We start from the raw sequence: 16,783 nt of genomic DNA, 5'->3' as shown, positions 1-16,783 counted from the left end.
TCAAGGCTTTGCTTTGAGCTTTCCAAAATGTCTCATTATCAATGGAGAGAATATTCCTGGATTATAAACCCATGATCATTCCTTAAATTAACCAATGTCGGACTTTCATCATCCAACAGGAAAGAGGGAGAGAGGTCTGCAAAATTTTCGGGCGAGAGTCCGAAACGAAATCCATGGCCCAAAATTGTCATAACCGACGTTGAAAAGCTTGGCTAATACAAGAGGAGGATCCCTTCGACTGTAAATCATCTTAGGGTAAGTCTTGTGCTCTTTTCTGTACGGATTGTCGTCGAGCCAAAATAATGGTAGCTATTTTCACTAATTTCATTTAAAATCAGCTCAAAATAACCGAAGTATAATAAAAATTCCCATAAAAGAACAAACCGATAAAACACCGTTAAAATTTAATGGAAAATATTGCTATATATTTATTTCCACGTATTTATCTCTAATTTATATTAATAACTTTATTAATTTGATATTGAAATAAAAAAATAAAAAAAATTTGTTTATTAAATACTAAAATAAAGCAAAAGTGGAAAGCGAGATCACATTATCTCAATAATTTAAAACATATTATATTATTTAAAAAAGAACAGAAGATGAGAGCACGTCTTCGCATGCATCACATGCATAGAGAGAGGCTAATAAACAATGTCGTTAAAAAAAGATTACACAAAATTAAATCGGATTTTCCGGAATTAATTAAACTTAATTAAATTTAAACCCAATTTATTGGGTCAAAGTCAAAGAACCAAAACATGGTAAATTATTGAAGCAAAATCAAATTATGAACACAAAAAATTAGCATTTTATTTGACTTTATCAAATTAAATTAATTATTTTTCTACTACTTATTTTTCTTAACTTTCATCTCTAAAGAATGGACGGGTTTTCTCTCAATATTTTTAAAACAAGTTTATTAGTAGAAGTTTCTACGCCCTTATAAAGAGGGATGGATGATGTCACTCGTTCTCTTCTCCATCCATGTGGGACCCCCATGTGGGACCCTTCAATTGGCACACCTCTTGATGTCGAGCACTCTAGGAACCCTCCAATCGAGAGAACTTGTCATATGTTGGACCCTTCTCCAAACGAATAGGCACATCTCTTCTCCATCCAATCGTTCTCCACTTGTCACGATCGTACTTTGATGATAGCGAACTTGCGATTGTGCGGCACTCACTTCTCAGCAACAAGTGAGTTAAGTCTATTCGTTCTTGCATCGCCTACAGCCAAGCGACGTATGCTCGAGCCTCTTGCCCCGGTTCAAGAATAAAGTTTTAGAAAACGAGGGTAGAGGAATTTCGAAAGAGAGTTTTGAAAGCAGGAGTTGAGAAATTGAAATTGGTGTTATATGGGAATGTAAACAAAAGACAACGACAACAACAGGTTACTGCATATAAATATCGGGTAGGAAATAGTTGACAACTTGCGAGCACATCGTCCCGTGTCTGGCTCTGATACCATTGTAAGGGCTCAAGTCCACCGCTAGCAAATATTATCCTCTTTAAACTCTCTCTCTCCCCCCCCTCCCCCTCCCCCAAGGTTTTTAAAACGGCTGCTTGTAGAGGTTTTCACACCTTATAAATAATGTTTCGTTCTTCTCTCCAACTGATATGGGATCTCATAATACACTTCTTCGAGGCCAGCGTTTCTACAATTTTATAAAGAATGCTACGTTCCCCTCTCCTACCTCCTTCAATGTCCGGCGTCCTTGCTGGCAGTCGTTCTTCTCTCCTCAATTGATGTGGGATACCACCATAAATAAGGTATTAATAATCATTTCAAAGGTCGATCTTCGAACTAACACGATAAAAATAAAAAAATAAAAAAGAGAGTAATATTGTAATTTAAGCTAAGTAATAATAAATTGGAAAAGCTTGGTAAAGAAGTCAATGGCGGCCATGGAAATAAATGAAAAAAGCAATCAATCAGAGTGGGAACGCCATTTTCTGACCTCTCCTTCTACGCGTTTCTTTCTCCATCAGCCATTAAAACCACCTCGCCGTTTCTCTTCATCTTCCTCACAGGCAAAAATGGCAAGCCCTAAATTCAACAAATCAAAATCCTCTCAATCCGCCCTCGTCTGGGACTGCGGAAGCTCCCTTTACGATTCCTTCGAACTCAATTCCCTCAAACGCCAACTCGATTCCGCTATTGCTTCAAGATCCTTGTCCATGCCTCATCTCCCTGGCCGCCGCTGCCTTCCTCCTCCGCCGCCGCTTCCGCCTTCCAAAAGGCCGTCCAAGATTTCCAGGTCTCTGCACAAATTTCTTCGATCGGTATTCAGGCACAAGCCGAATTCGAGCCCTAGCGTCGAGGCTAATCCGGAACGAGCCGATGCTGGATATTACGTTCTGTATGGCGATGACGCGGATCCGCTCTCTGCAAATCCGGAGGTCGGATTCCCCGGATTCTCGCCGGAAATTGGCTCTTTGGTCCGGCGAACTGCGTCCGAGAGATTCACGGCGGCTACTTCCATGGGTATTTCTTGTGCTTGAAGAAGCCTTCTTCAATATGTAAATTCGTTATAATTTTAATCAATAATTTTTAACAATTAAACTTCCTATTTTCTTTCCTCTTTTATATAATGATTTTACTTTTATAGATATTAACTTAGTGCTTTCTAGGTTTTTATGTAATATTTAAAACTCTTTGTTTTATTAATATTTTTAATTGCTATTAAAAAATTAATTTCGAATCAATAAAATTATGATAATGAAGTAAAACGTAGTTGATCATAGTATATATATATATATATATATATATTTAAATTATTCTAGTTTCTACAATTTTTTGTGATTTTCATCTTTAAAAATAAAAATTTTAAATTTTTTATAATAATTTTTTTTAATTATTTTACTTTGAATTAATAAAATTAATAGGAAAATAGTTATGAAACGGAGCAACAAATTTTCTTTAAAAAAAATGGAAAAAATAAAAGAGAAAAATCTCCTTCTTGTCCTTCCTCTCTTAGCTGTCAATAAGATGCAACCCGTATTTTAAGGCAAGCCTTAAAGAAGGAAACTTGGTTATTACATATACAGCTCTACTAATACGGCATGAAATTTGTAATTAATAAGGCATATTCAATACAGCTTCCATTTGAGGGGCAAATTTGTCATTTAACAAATTTTTTTTTTTAAATAATATCTTCAAGCTTCTCCATGTTAGGTAATTTTGTTTGTTAAACCTAATTTCATTTTTTTGTTTTTAAAATTTATGTTTATTTTTTCGCATTAATTTTCACTTAGTCAATTTAAAAAAAAGGAAATTACTTTCTAAATTATAGCTTGGATTTTTTAAAATTACTTTCTATTTATTATTTTTTAAATAAATAGAAAGCTTGTTTTTTTAGTCTTTATAAAAGTATTTAAAAATATTAAAAATATATCTTAAATAGTTTTAAAAAAAATTAAATTATCAAAAAAATATTTATGATGTGTGAGTTAGGTATAGCCCATATTAATGGTAGTGGGGGATGGAAGTGACTTTAATTTTTAGTCACTTTGTGATTTTATTTAATGCAAAATTCAAATCCAAAACAATAACTTCTTTTTATTATTATTACATTTATTATATCAAATATGACTAGATAAGTCGAAATATTTAAGACTTAGATCGGGTTGAATTTATTATTTAACCAAAATTGTTTGAGTTCAAAAAATTACGAACAATTGAGTTAGGTCAAAAAAGTGTTTCAACCTAACTTAACTCAATTTATGAACATTCTTAGAAGTCATCGTTTATTTTAATAGAAAATATATATATATATTTCCGCCGCATAAGGGCATTTTTGTAATAATTTTAAAATTTAAAGATAAAAATAAAACTTCTCATAATTTAGCCATAAATATATGATGTCTTCTTATATAGAAATTATTTTATGCATCATTAAATATAATATCCAACTCTCACCTTATATTATATAAATTATTTCTGATGGAGACATAATAGGCCATATTACTAATTAAAGGTCGTGCAAGTTGCAAACCCAACTAGAAGCAATAACTATATGGAAATCACAATACATAATTGTATCTATTTAACCTAATGAAATATAATCTTACCATTGCTATTAATTTAATTATTAAGATCTTATTATAAGATGATTAATGAAGTAAAAACCTATAAATTTATTCTACTTTCGTGTAGATTGATTCCGATCCTAATAACTGTTTGTAGAACATAAGCGTGTTCATACATGTTTTTATAAGGTTTCCGAGAATCATTTTAAGCTTCATTATTAACTAGAAATTTTGCCTTTGATAAGGGTCATTTTTTCTCGGGATTCAATTTTTCCTAACCTGTAAAATTAATGTATTCAAGTGAGGTATCATATTCAATGAATTTAGGTTAGATTAGCCTGCAAAATATTTTATCTATTTTAATAAATTTGTTAATTGAGAAGATAAATATTTCAGGAGATCATGATTATATGTGATTTAATTTTAATCATCAGAGTTATGAATTCCAGTCTGTAAGGACATGCTTTTGATTAGTAATGGTGATTACGTAGCTCTAGTTCGAGTACCTAATTCTACCTAATCCTAGTTTGAGTACCTAATACACTCGAAACTCAAACCAAGAGTGTAATTAAAATCACTTTAAAACATACTTTCGACTGTGGCACCCTACAAAAAAGCGACAATATATCGATAACTTTTATTAGGGGTGTACATGGTCCGAGTTGGATCGGGTTGGAGGATTTTTTTGACCCAACCCAAAAGTTCAAGTTGGTTGGATGGGTAACCCAACCCAACCCGAAACTTTCTACAACCCAACCCAACCCAACCCTCTATTTTCGGAATTTTTTTTTTAAGTTTTATTTATCCAATCCTACATAAAATATATTAAAAGTTCCCAAACAAACACAAATTCATCTATAGTTATTGACAAAAAAAAAAATAAAAATAATAATAATAATAAATTAAATATATAATAATAATAATAATAAAAAATTAAAAAAATACAATGAGCGAAAATTTAACCTAATTCAACATTGTCATAAAATTAAAGACAATTAAATACCGACATTTTTTTAGAATTAGTTAACGTAAAAAAATTCAACACTGTCATAAAATTAAAGACAATTAAATACCGACATTTTTTTAGAATTAATTAACGTAAAAAAAATAATCATGTAATCATGAAATAAAGTGTTTTAAAAATAGTACTAAATATTAAGGTATTTATAAAATATATATATATATATATATATAAAAGAAACTATTAAATACCGACATTCTTTTAGAATTAGTTAACGTAAAAAAAATAATCATGTAATTATGAAATTAAATAAACAATTATTATAAAGTGTTTTAAAAACCGTGCGAAATATTAAGGTATTTATAAAATATATATATAAAAGAAACTAAGAAATTAAAAACAATAAAATAACAAAATAATATAAAAAAATTAAACAAAATGTAAAAAAAAATTAAGAAGAGTGGAACTCCAATGTGAATTTTTTTGTATTTGAACTCAATACCACCCTGGCAAATCCATTAATATGAATGCATTCTTAATATATTTTAGATATTTTTATTTGGCTTGGATTAATCGAAACTTTTATCCATGAACTCGAAACCGAACTGATTCCGTTCGGGTTCAGAAAAATGAACCCAACCCTACCCGAAATCCTAATCCAATCCAACCCAACCCTTATAGTTCGAGTTGGGTTGGTCCGAATTGTCGGGTTACCGGGTTGAATGTACACCCCTAACTTTTATGGCCTAAATGTATCTTAGACTGAAGAACAAGTTTTGTGAAACCCTTCGCCAACGCTACCAAGGTCTGGAACAAGCAGAATTCTTCAAAAGCTCGGAGGCTTACTAAGCGAAGAGTCAAAGGCGGCTTTGTTATCGAAATTACTATACAATCGATTAGCAGACATTTCTAGAACACGACCAAATAATGAAATTGATTTGAGTTATAATAATTCCACGTCAGACTTCAAACCAATAAAATCCTTCTATTTTTCCTTTTGAACTCTGATTTTATTAGCCAAAATCGTTTTCTGAATTTTTGGGGCTGAAAATCTCAAAGATGATAACCCATCTCTCTTCTCTTCGTCAAGCTCCAACCTCCCTGTTTGTCTCAACTTTTCCGAGTTCTTCTCCTTCACCGCCCAATGTCGGAGCAATCCCTCACCGGATTTCACTTGAGCGCCATCCTCTCAGAAACCGAAGCTTCATCAGTAGAAGAAACGGGATTATCTGTGCGGCAATCTTGCCTGTGGATCCATGGGCGCCCAACATCGATTCTCAGAGCGTAGCCTCACAGATCTTTGCCTTTTCCCTGTTTCCGTACATCGGTTTCTTGTACTTCATCACCAAATCGAAGACGGCACCGAAGCTCACTCTCTTCGGATTCTATTTCTTGCTTGCCTTCGTGGGCGCTACCAGTGAGTTTATCTCCTTTGTTTTAGGTTTTAAGTTGATTTACAGTTCGATGTGAATATCTGTTCCCTTTTGTTTTGAGTATCCATTGAAATTGATCGCAAAAGTTCTTGAAATTCTATAGCAATTGGCATGTGCGTCTATGAATTACCACTGATTTTGAAGCTTTGAATGATTAGATTCGGATGTTTCTACCCGTTTGTATCCATTTTGTTGAATGAAAAGTTTACCTAACGCCTATTGTTCATTGCTGATAATTACTTGATTTCGACTCATGTTGGGCACAACTCTGCAGTTCCTGCTGGAATATATGGTAATTATAGCTCATCAAACAACATTTTCTGTTCATATGGCTTTCTTTTTTGCTTAATTTCCAATGGTTTTGCTCTCTTGGAACAGCAAAGGTTCAATATGGAACCTCCTTGTCTAATGTCGATTGGTTACATGGAGGGGCTGAATCGCTTCTCACTCTGACAAATCTATTCATTGTGTTGGGTTTGAGAGGAGCTCTTAGGAAGTATGAGAAGGATGAAATCTCTACTTCCTCGCCTGTTCTCGAGTTGGAGAAAGAGAAAGCTTGAGTTCTTTGTTTAGAATCATTCAAATTAGACATGATCGATCTTGCTGGTAGAGTGATTTGAATCTCAAACAAGTTTTCTTGTCTTGAGATATTCGATTAACGAGGTAATCTGAATCTTGTGGACTAGTTTAATGTTTTTACTGTTGCAGCCATACTGCTATCTAATACACGGTTTCTTCACTCTAGTTTATAGCTTTTTATTAAGAACTTTATCTGAGTAACAATAGCTACAAGGAACTATTATGAATTCATAGAGTTCCAATCCATCTTTTTTTGAACTTTATTGGTTGTTCCACGTAGTGTATGGTGTCACGATCGTATTTTTATTTGACGTTTGTAAACGATTGTACGACGCTCACTCTCATCATTGAGTGAGTCAGCCAACATATACCCAAACCTCTGACCCTGCTTTAGAAGGTTTTAGAAAACGGGGCAGAGAAAAATTTTAGAAAGAAAGTTAGAAAGCAAGATTTGAAAGGAATGGAGTAATGGCTATAAGCGAAAAGGCAACACAACGACTTAGATAACATTTAACTTTGGATACGAAGAATTGACGATAAGTAGCATTCCCTATAATACATTTTGAGACATTTCAAATCTATCAGACGTAGACATGATTTTGTCGAAACGTCGTACACTTATAACACAAGTGCTTTTAGCATACAACCATGGACAACACATCTTAGACAAGCATGACCGTGACATATAGCTCTTTTCACTTATGACTTCTCATCTTATTTTTTAATTATCAATGTTTACAACATTTTTCTTGAATATATACCCTAAACAAATACTTGATTAAATTTCAAACCTGGGATCAATCTAAAAGCATAAAATGACATTTTCCCTAAATTCTTGAGGTCATTTCAATTTTAGTAAAACAACACCTTTTACTCTTAATCAAAACAAAGTTAAAAAGAAAGAGGCATAAAACTAGCATACATAATTTCAGATGACAAATTTATACGCTCGATATTACGACCGTTTATATTACAAAATCGACCTCTAAAAGACACATTTATACAGCGAAAGAAGCTTAGCTAAAGCCATCCAAGAAACCCAGAAACAAAAGTAGCAAGGGCTTGAGCAGCAAGATTTTCGGCTTCATCTTTACTCAAACCTTTGGCTTGAAGGTATTTCTTTGAAATCTGGAAAGAATGGTCACCACCATCAATAACATGTAACCCACTGATTGATCTCATCCTCTTCCGAATATCCTCCAGCTTCTCTAAAGGACACAGAGCATCCCTGCTACCCTGAATAGCATAATCACGAGATTATAAATGGCACAACTATAAAAGATTGAACTTCAATAAAAAATCTATGTTTCCTTAGAATTCTATCGTTGATCATTGTAGCAACGTGCACTCAACAAAAGGCGAGCAAAGAAAATAGTATACCGTTCTCAACAAAGCATTACGATAGTTATACGGCATAGGTGCCAAAGAGCAAACTCTATCCAACATGGCCTATAATGTTCCCTCATGGAACCAAAGTAGATCCAGAGCTATATAATTTCTTTGCCATAGAAGATGTGGGTTATGCTTCATATCTTAAAGAAGAGAATATTGCAGCATACATTGTTCAGTTGTTGATCTAAGTTGTGTAAAGAAGAGGTACCTGTACAAACATGATAGGAACGGTAACGTGCAACAGTGTCTGGTCTAGCACATCCCCTTTCAAGCCCTAGAAACACACAACTTACATGATTAATCGTCACGAGCTTGAAGCTTCAATCGTACATCATAATATGTCACCTTCATTGCCTTTCCTACTCGCAAATATCTTTCAAACCCATAAAAAAAATGACAACTATTTACTCCGAACACTTCAATTTGAGTACGAGTCCACATCCAACATGTAGTAGTCATTTGTCACTAACTTATTGCACATCTGAACTAGGAGGACAAGTTTATTTGCCCACTAAAGTTCCTATGAAAAGGTCAGGTTGTCCCAGGATTAACTATCGGTATATATACTTGATAGATAGCCATCTACAAGATGCAACATAAACCACAACGCAAAACAGTTTATTTACCCTAAAGCCTGAACGCTTTTTCAATATGATATGTATAAACAATCTCAAACCTTCAAGGGATACCCCAAGCAAATAATTGCAGAAGCATGAATGCCTTCCTCACAAGCTACCATGCAACTTACTCTGCGAATGAATAAAATAAGTAAAAACCACTTTTACCCAATGGAGAACTCTTAAAACTAGCAAGACTGCAAGCAAACAAACAAAGTTATTACCTCGAACCCATTGATTTACCTGCCAAAATCAAAGGGTGCCCAGGGTACCTTGCAATCTCCCTTTTGACAATTTCTGTATGATATGGAACCAATTTTTCTGCCTTGGGAGGAGATTTCCTTCCACCAGAAATGTCTGCCAGGTGAAAATTGATTGAAAGAAACAACTAATTTTGAGTCCATTATGTTCAATACCAAGTAACATAGTAAAAGGTATACAATCATCTATCATTGTAGTGTTAAGTGTTAAGCGTTAAGTACTCACATGGATAGTCAAAGGTGACAACTTCAACAGCATGCAGTGCCTTGCCTAACATATCTTTCCATCTGGATGAAATCAAGAAATTATAATCTTCACAAGTCAACTAATTGGTCAAAAATGTTTTACAGGATAAAAGTAAACCACACTGCAAGTATTTGAATATCAAATAAGAGGTAAGAAATGGTTTAGAAAACATCGTCAAATGCAAAAAGAAAGAGAAATATAGTAACAGGCATGCTTATTCTACTCCATGGGGATAACAAATTCAGCTTGAAACTCCAGGCAAGAATTCACAATTTCCTCAACTGAAGAAGAAAGCACCCTTCAAATGAGTGAGGGGAATCATCAGATTTCAAGCTAAAAACAAATGAATGTTGAAAGAAGAACTATACAGAGAAACCCACAATTTCATCCGAATTCAACCCTAAATTCTTATCACCCTTGCCCCACAGTTCTCCGAGTTCATCAACTAAATTAAACACCAAAAATAAAACTAGAAGAAACGAAAAGGGTTAAAGCGAGTACGTTAAAGAAATTGTCCGAGAAAGACCTGATGATCCATTCAGAAGAAGAAGGGGCACCAGCACCATGAGCGAAAACGACGACAGGGGACAATCTATTAACGGAGGAAGATGTTGCAAGTAAGGTCTCAAAGGGATCATCAAAATTGAGGTTCTTACGCCGGCGTTTTGAAGGAGGTGACGAATCCATTGCTGAATGGAACCGGAAACCGAACCCCAAATCAAACGTAACCCTAACAAAACCCACTGAACAGAGCTAACTTTGGCGCCAAACTGAGCGATCACGAGCAGAAATGTTCTTCGTTTACTGAATCAAGCAACTTCAGAGGTTTCCCACTCGTATGCAAATGGCCCAGTAAGACACGAACGATGTAAATGTTCGGCTTGCGGAAGAATCTGGAGGCTCAGCCCACAAGAAACACCTAAGAGGCAAGCGGCCCAGTTAGTTAGGCCCAAACGATGTAAATATTGAACACTCAGAAGAATCTGGAGGCCCAGCCTAAAAACAACACCAATGAGGCAAGCGGCCCAGTTAGTTAGGCCCAAACGATGTAAATATTGGGCTTCAGAAGAATCCGGAGGCCCAGCAAAGAAAGAAACACCTGAGAGGCAACCGGCCCAGTTAGTTAGGCCCAAACATTGTAAATACTAGGCAATCAGAAAATCTGGAGGCGCAGCCCACAAAGCAACACCTATGAGACAAGCGGCCAGTTAGTTGGGCCCAAACGATAAAATTATTGGACTTTCAGAAGAATCTGGAGGCCCAGCCCACAAGGAAACAACAATATGGCACGCGGCCCAGTTAGCAAGGCCCAAACGAAGTAAAAATTCGGCTTTCAAAAGAGTCTAGAGGCCCAGCCCAGAAAGCAAACACCTATGAGGCAAGCGGCCCATTTAGTTAGGCCCAAACGATGTAAATATTGGGCTTTCATAAGAATCTGGAGGCCCAGCCCACAAGGAAACACCTATGAGGCAAGTGGCCAATTTAGTTAGGCCCAAACGGTGTAATATGAGAATTTCAGAAGATCTGGAGGCCCAGCCCACAAAGCAAAACCTATAAGCTAAGCGACCCAGTTAGTTGGCCCAAACGATACAAATATAGGGCTTTCAGAAGAATCAGGAGGCCCAGCCGAAACGATGTAAATATAGGGCTTTCCAAAGAATATCAAGGCCCAGCCCACAAAGAAATGCCTATGAGGCAAACGGCCCAATTAGTTAGGCCCAAACGAAGTCAATATTGGGCTTTCAAAAGATTCTGGAGGCCCAGCCCAGAAAGTAACACCTATGAGGATGGCGGCCCATTTAGTTAGGCTCAAACGATGTACATATTGGGCTTTCAAAAGAATCTGGAGGCCCAATTCACAAGGAAACACTTATGAGGCAAGCGGCCCAGTTAGTTACGCCCAAACGATTAAATATGAGGCTTACAAAAGATCTGGAGGCCCAGCCCACAAAGTAACAAGCGACCCAGTTAGTTAGGCCCAATCGATAAAAATATTGGGCTTTCAGAAGAATCTGGAGGCCCAGCCCAAACTACGTAAATATAAGGCTTTCAAAAGAATATCTAGTCCCAGCCCACAAAGAAATTGTCTGGAGGCCCAGCCCAGAAAGTAACACCTACGAGGTCAATATTCGCTTTCAAAATTGTCTGGAGGCCCAGCCCAGAAAGCAACACCTATGAGGCAAACGGCCCATTTAGTTAGGCCGAACTATGAAGATATTGGGCTTTAGAAGAATCTGGAGGCCCAGTTCACAAGCAAACACTTATGAGGCAAGCGGCCCAGTTATATAGGCCCAAACGATTGAATATGAGGCTTACAGAAGATCTGGAGGCCCAGCCCACAAAGTAACAAGCGGCCCAGTTAGTTGGCCCAAACGATGAAAATATTGGGCTTTCAGAAGAATCTGGTGGCCCAGCCCAAACGATGTAAATATAGGGCTTTCAAAAGAATATCGAGGCCCAGTTAGTTAGGTCCAAACGAAGTAAATTTTATATGTTGACTGGGCCGCTCACGCTGGATAGTCTGGGCCGCGCACGCTGGAGTAGGCTGGGCCGCACACGCTGGAGAGGGCTAGGCGACACACGCTGGATAGTAAGGCCGGACACGCTGGATGAGCTGGGCCGCTCACGCTTGAGAGTGCTGGGCCCAATATGCTGGATGGGCTGGGTCGCATACGCTGGAGTGGGCTGGGCCTCACGCCTCCCACCTCCACGCTGGAGTGGGATGGGCCGCGCACGCTGTAGTAGGCTGGGCCGCACACGCTGGAGTGGGCTACACGACACACGCTGGGTAGTAAGGCCGGACATGCTTGAGTGGGCTGTCCTGGACAGGCTGGAGTGGGCCCAGCGTACAAAGCATCACGTATGAAGCAAGCGTTCCATTGAGGTCCAAAAGATGTGCATATTGGGGTTTTAAAAGAATCTGGAGGCCCAGCCCACAAAGCAACACCTATTAAATGTTAGTTTTAATTTATAATTTTTTATTTCCATAATTTGGCAAACGATCCACCAAATAGTCTTAAACTATACTCTGTGAATTTATATCGATGTCATCTCGAATAATCTTTTGAATTCATTACTTCCACCAGGAAATTGAACATCATTATGATTCATATCATACACACTTACCATACAAATGAAATAGTCACTACAAACTGAGAAAGCTAAATCTTCCCACGTGTAAGGAACTAATAGTATATGTATTTATAAGTTAGCAGAGCACGAACCATCTTGCTGTGTGCTGGTGAGCGCCGAGCATGGCCATGGACTAACCAAGAGAGCTGCACCACTTACATACGAGCAAGTCCATGGTACTGATCTCGGCCTCGTCGCACCACGAAGGTGGATGTTCGAAAGACATATACCGGTGAATGGAGAGTTCCTCAAGCCATATATGGAACCTGCTTGCTGTACGTTCACACCCCAAACGTTTTTAATCGTGATGTCTTTGACAATCGGAAGAGCATTTGGGTCGAACTTGTCGTCTGGATGATCTCCGGTATCGCCAGCAATCTTTAGACCCTTTCTTGATCTCTCCATGTAGACGTTCGACACAGTTATGTTCTTTATGAATCCTCCCCTACCGATGTTCGTCTTGATGTTGATACCAATTCCCATGTCGTAAAAGTTCAGGTGCTCTGCCAATACATTCGCCACTCCTCCGGAGGTTTCACTTCCTACTGCAACTCCAGCAAACGGGCTGGACCCCGAAACTCTTCGGATGGTAATATCGTAACTACTACGACCATAAGCGATACCATATTCATCCCATCCACTCTTCACAGCCACAAGATCATCTCCAGTTGAAATGTAGGAATCTTCTATGCAAACGTTATTGCTTGAATCTGTGAGCATCAGTTTGCAAGTTTTGTCACTTTCAAGGATACACAAAGCTTAGAGTATGAGAAGTTTGAACATGACTCATAATAAGCATATAGCTCTTGTGACCAGGACTGGCCAGGAGCAGGGTAGGGGCAGGAGAAGCTAATAACTACATGATGTGTACTCAAGGATCCAAAACTGCACCTGGATCAATTCCATCGGTGTTCGGGGAATCACGAGGAGCCAATATCGTGACATATCTGACAACAACGTTACTGCAACATGAATTGAACAAATATGTTGAACATTGTTAGTCGTATTTCAACGCGTTACGAGCGAGCAATTGTACGGAGTTGTAACACGATTGATACCTGCAATAAACAGGATGAATGTTCCAAAACGGAGAATTCAGGAACCTAACGTTGGAAATGATGATATCATAAGAATTGATAAACTCAACAAGATTCGGCCTAGTGAACTTCAGAGTTCCTGTCCTCCACATGTTCCACCAGGCATCACCTTGGCCATCGATAGTCCCATTCTCACCTACGACAACAATTTTACTCGGGCTGTCAGTATCCATAACTTTTCCAAGAACCATGTTTGCAGTTTCTTTCATATTTAAAAGAATTTGATAGTTCATACCAGTGATCACCACATCATGAACACCATCTCCATGAATAAAGCTTACATATCTTCCTCCAGGACGCTCCCTCCCTCTTCCATAAGACGGCAACGGAGCTACTACTGGCCAATTTGAAGAACCCTGGAGAACCAAGCAAAAATTGGAAGCTTACTATAGAAATTTAAACGATGCAGGTAGAGTGGGAGTGTGAGATCCCACATCAATTGGAGAGAGGAACGAGTGTTAGCGAGGACGTTGGGCTCTAAAGGAAGGGTGTGGAAACCTCTCCCTAGCATAGCCATTTTAAAAACCTTGAGGGGAAGCCGAGAGGTAAAGCCTAAAGAGGACAATATCTGTTAGCGATGGGCTTGGGCTGTTACAAATGATATCAGAGCCCAATATCGGACAGTGTGCTAGCGAGGACACTAGGCCCCAAAGGGGGTGGATTGTGAGATCCCACATCGATTGGAGAGGGGAACGAGGGCCAGCGAGGACACTAGATCCTGAGGGTGGATTGTGAAATCCCACATCGATTAAAGAGAAGAACGAGTGCCAGAGAGGACGTTGGTCCTAAAGAAGGGGTGGTTTGTAAGATCCCACATCGATTGGAGAGGGAAACGGAGCATCCTTTATAATTTCAAAATACACGGTTCTAATTTCAAAATCTGAACACTACAAGTATTAAATTCAAGTACTATAGAAATAGGTAACGTTCCCATGGGGAAAACAAAAGGAAAAACAAACATTAAGAAAAGAACCAAATGGCATAAATTAGACCCCTTTCCCTTTCAGCTAACTGAAATAGACATGAATTAAGACAAGTAATTAGTAGAACTAGTTAACAACGTTGTCATTATTATTGTAACTAGAACCCACCAATGTTTTGACATAGCTTATACACTAAACATATCATCTAAGTGACAAACAATTTAGCTTGCTCAAATTGATGTGCAGATCAGCAAAATAATAATCACAAATTAGAATTTAAGATCTTTGAATGGACCAATCAACTAAAATGGATCACATTCTTATTAAAAGTTAGCATCAGGGCCCGACAAAGAACAGACTGTCAAGGGTCCAATCAATGTAATGGTATTAATTTAGAGTGGATGCACATGCCATAGCTTAATCAAAGTCCCATCCACCACTTCTTGCAATTTCAATTCCGGACCCACAGCTTAATCATTCGTTCAGAAAATCCCATCCCCTGATTTAGAAACCACTCATAATCTCCAACAAAAACTAAGCAAGAGAACCAGAACAGCGAAAAATTAAGGAAATTATCTTATCCAACAACAACCACACACTAATTAGCGGAATCACAATGAACTTCAGAGAGATTTAGATACCTGAACAGCTTTGATAACAGCATCTTTAGCGAGGTAGAGGGTCATATGGCTAGTGAGATTAAAGCTCTCGGTCAAGTAAACTCCTGGAGGAATGTAAAGTAAGGTACCTCCTCTTCTCTTCAAATGCTGAATCCGATAAATCGCAGCTCGAAATGCTTTAGTGTTCAACGTGCGGCCATCGCCGATTCCCCCAAAGTCGGTAATGGAAATCTTGTCGTTCCGGTAATTCATGGGGACTATCCCGGAGCAGGTAGTGAGCTGAGCAATGGCAAATGGAGACGGCAAAAGAGTAGCCAAGTGGATGAAAATGAAGAGGGAAAACGGCAACATTGTGAAGAAATGGGAAAGAAAACAAGCAGAAAGGAGCGGAGAGACGCTTTTCCGGCGGAATTAAGCAAGGATTTCAAGAAGAAGAAGATGATCGGAAGTATGCAGATGAGAATGATCGAAGGAAGGTGGAAATGGAGAAAAGCTTTGGGAGTTGTTAATCAATGGAAATGGCAGAGAATCAGAACCCAGAAGAATTTAGTGAAGAATCAGAATATATTAAAATTTTTATTTATTCGTTTTTTTTTTTTTTTGTCGTTTTGTAAAAAAAAACTTGACAAAATGAAATGATACCCAAACAGTGGAAACAAATGAATATTACTTTTAGGAGCCATAGTAATCCAATCTTGTGGTTTCAATTGGGCCGACACACATTTGACCCAAAGCCCAAATTTAAATGGGCCTACAAACAATTTGACCTAAAGCCCAAATTCAAATGGGTTAGGCCCAATATCGAAAAAAAATCAAATCCAAATTATTGGGCCAGGTCATTAAAGCCCAAATCCACGATATACTCCTAGAAAGCTCAATAAATATTAGAGTATCCTGAGACGAAGGGAACTCCCTGACTTCATTCTATATAGAGGCTTTTCCTCACAATATTGTGAGGCTCAGTACTTCAACTAGTCCCCGTGTTCCTCGAATGGATCTCTTAGTTGTTGAGAGGGTTAATTCATGAAAGTTCACGATGTTCGAGAAGCTACCAGCTAAATACCTTCGATGAGTTCATAGTCGAACACTTTTCACAAATTCAAAGTTGAATATTCAACCTCGAGAAACATGGGAAAGAAGAGAAAGTATGACGAGAAAGAGATTTTTTAGCATTTTGAGTAAAACACGGGATGGATTGAGCTATTTTTTTGTAGTCAACCGAACTCCAATACTAGAGCTAGGTTTAACTCGATTCCACATTATATTGTTCTATGTGCACCAGATCCTTGGAACGTGACGTTTTGATATCCAAATTATTGAACAAGATGTCAAAAGTTCAAATCTTTAATAAAATGTCGGACGTTTAACTCGATATTTATTACATTCTAATGCAGACAGTTCACATGTTTGAACAAGATAACATGTCTCAAACAAATAATAGTTAGAATCAAAATTATCCTAAATTAAAACTTTTTTTTTTTTTTTTTTTTT

General features: G+C 37.5%; 4 protein-coding genes across 5 annotated transcripts; 2 read left to right on the top strand and 2 right to left on the bottom strand.

Annotated features, from left to right (window-relative positions):
* Positions 1-1,921: 1,921 nt before the first annotated feature.
* Positions 1,922-2,580, top strand: LOC111435738. The gene has a single exon (XM_023073240.1). It carries the CDS (start codon positions 2,040-2,042, stop codon positions 2,502-2,504), a length of 465 nt encoding a protein of 154 aa, XP_022929008.1. The 5' UTR covers positions 1,922-2,039; the 3' UTR covers positions 2,505-2,580.
* Positions 2,581-5,994: 3,414 nt separating this feature from the next.
* On the top strand, positions 5,995-7,247 carry LOC111435592. Its single transcript, XM_023072998.1, has 3 exons — positions 5,995-6,409; positions 6,700-6,717; positions 6,804-7,247. Exons 1-3 carry the CDS (start codon positions 6,052-6,054, stop codon positions 6,983-6,985), a joined length of 558 nt encoding a protein of 185 aa, XP_022928766.1. The 5' UTR covers positions 5,995-6,051; the 3' UTR covers positions 6,986-7,247.
* A 650-nt stretch (positions 7,248-7,897) lies between these two features.
* On the bottom strand, positions 7,898-10,366 carry LOC111435831 (KAT8 regulatory NSL complex subunit 3-like). Of its 2 annotated transcripts, none has more exons than XM_023073404.1 (6): positions 10,047-10,366; positions 9,500-9,561; positions 9,238-9,370; positions 9,073-9,145; positions 8,605-8,670; positions 7,898-8,240 (listed from the first exon to the last, which is right to left on the bottom strand). In XM_023073404.1, the coding sequence occupies exons 1-6, from the start codon at positions 10,205-10,207 to the stop codon at positions 8,025-8,027; spliced, it is 711 nt and encodes a 236-aa protein (XP_022929172.1). In that variant the 5' UTR covers positions 10,208-10,366; the 3' UTR covers positions 7,898-8,024. The 2 variants fall into 2 exon arrangements, with proteins under 2 accessions (XP_022929172.1, XP_022929173.1); XM_023073405.1 differs by having other exon boundaries at positions 10,022-10,145.
* Positions 10,367-12,604: 2,238 nt separating this feature from the next.
* Positions 12,605-15,856, bottom strand: LOC111435810 (probable polygalacturonase). The gene is made up of 5 exons (XM_023073371.1): positions 15,314-15,856; positions 13,985-14,105; positions 13,711-13,885; positions 13,544-13,614; positions 12,605-13,362 (listed from the first exon to the last, which is right to left on the bottom strand). Exons 1-5 carry the CDS (start codon positions 15,641-15,643, stop codon positions 12,722-12,724), a joined length of 1,338 nt encoding a protein of 445 aa, XP_022929139.1. The 5' UTR covers positions 15,644-15,856; the 3' UTR covers positions 12,605-12,721.
* Between the last annotated feature and the right edge of the window lie 927 nt (positions 15,857-16,783).

The sequence above is a fragment of the Cucurbita moschata genome, unplaced genomic scaffold (assembly GCF_002738365.1).
Source record: "Cucurbita moschata cultivar Rifu unplaced genomic scaffold, Cmos_1.0 Cmo_Scf00050, whole genome shotgun sequence".
NCBI classification, from domain to species: Eukaryota; Viridiplantae; Streptophyta; class Magnoliopsida; order Cucurbitales; family Cucurbitaceae; genus Cucurbita; species Cucurbita moschata.
Note: the sequence above shows the minus strand (reverse complement) of the source record. Positions and strands in the feature narration are given on the sequence as shown.

What these genes read in the sequence shown, in the direction of transcription:
- LOC111435738 (XM_023073240.1), top strand. Translation starts at nt 2,040, where the DNA reads ATGGCAAGCCCTAAATTCAACAAATCAAAATCCTCTCAATCCGCCCTC.
- LOC111435592 (XM_023072998.1), top strand. Translation starts at nt 6,052, where the DNA reads ATGATAACCCATCTCTCTTCTCTTCGTCAAGCTCCAACCTCCCTGTTT.
- LOC111435831 (XM_023073404.1), bottom strand. Translation starts at nt 10,207, where the DNA reads ATGGATTCGTCACCTCCTTCAAAACGCCGGCGTAAGAACCTCAATTTT. An exon ending in GGTAAATCAATGGGTTCGAG is followed by an intron (nt 9,146 to 9,237) that starts GTAATAACTTTG and finishes ATTCATTCGCAG; the next exon opens with AGTAAGTTGCATGGTAGCTT. An exon ending in GCTTGGGGTATCCCTTGAAG is followed by an intron (nt 8,671 to 9,072) that starts GTTTGAGATTGT and finishes GTGTGTTTCTAG; the next exon opens with GGCTTGAAAGGGGATGTGCT.
- LOC111435810 (XM_023073371.1), bottom strand. Translation starts at nt 15,643, where the DNA reads ATGTTGCCGTTTTCCCTCTTCATTTTCATCCACTTGGCTACTCTTTTG. An exon ending in CTGTTATCAAAGCTGTTCAG is followed by an intron (nt 14,106 to 15,313) that starts GTATCTAAATCT and finishes TTGGTTCTCCAG; the next exon opens with GGTTCTTCAAATTGGCCAGT. An exon ending in CACCGATGGAATTGATCCAG is followed by an intron (nt 13,363 to 13,543) that starts GTGCAGTTTTGG and finishes TGATGCTCACAG; the next exon opens with ATTCAAGCAATAACGTTTGC.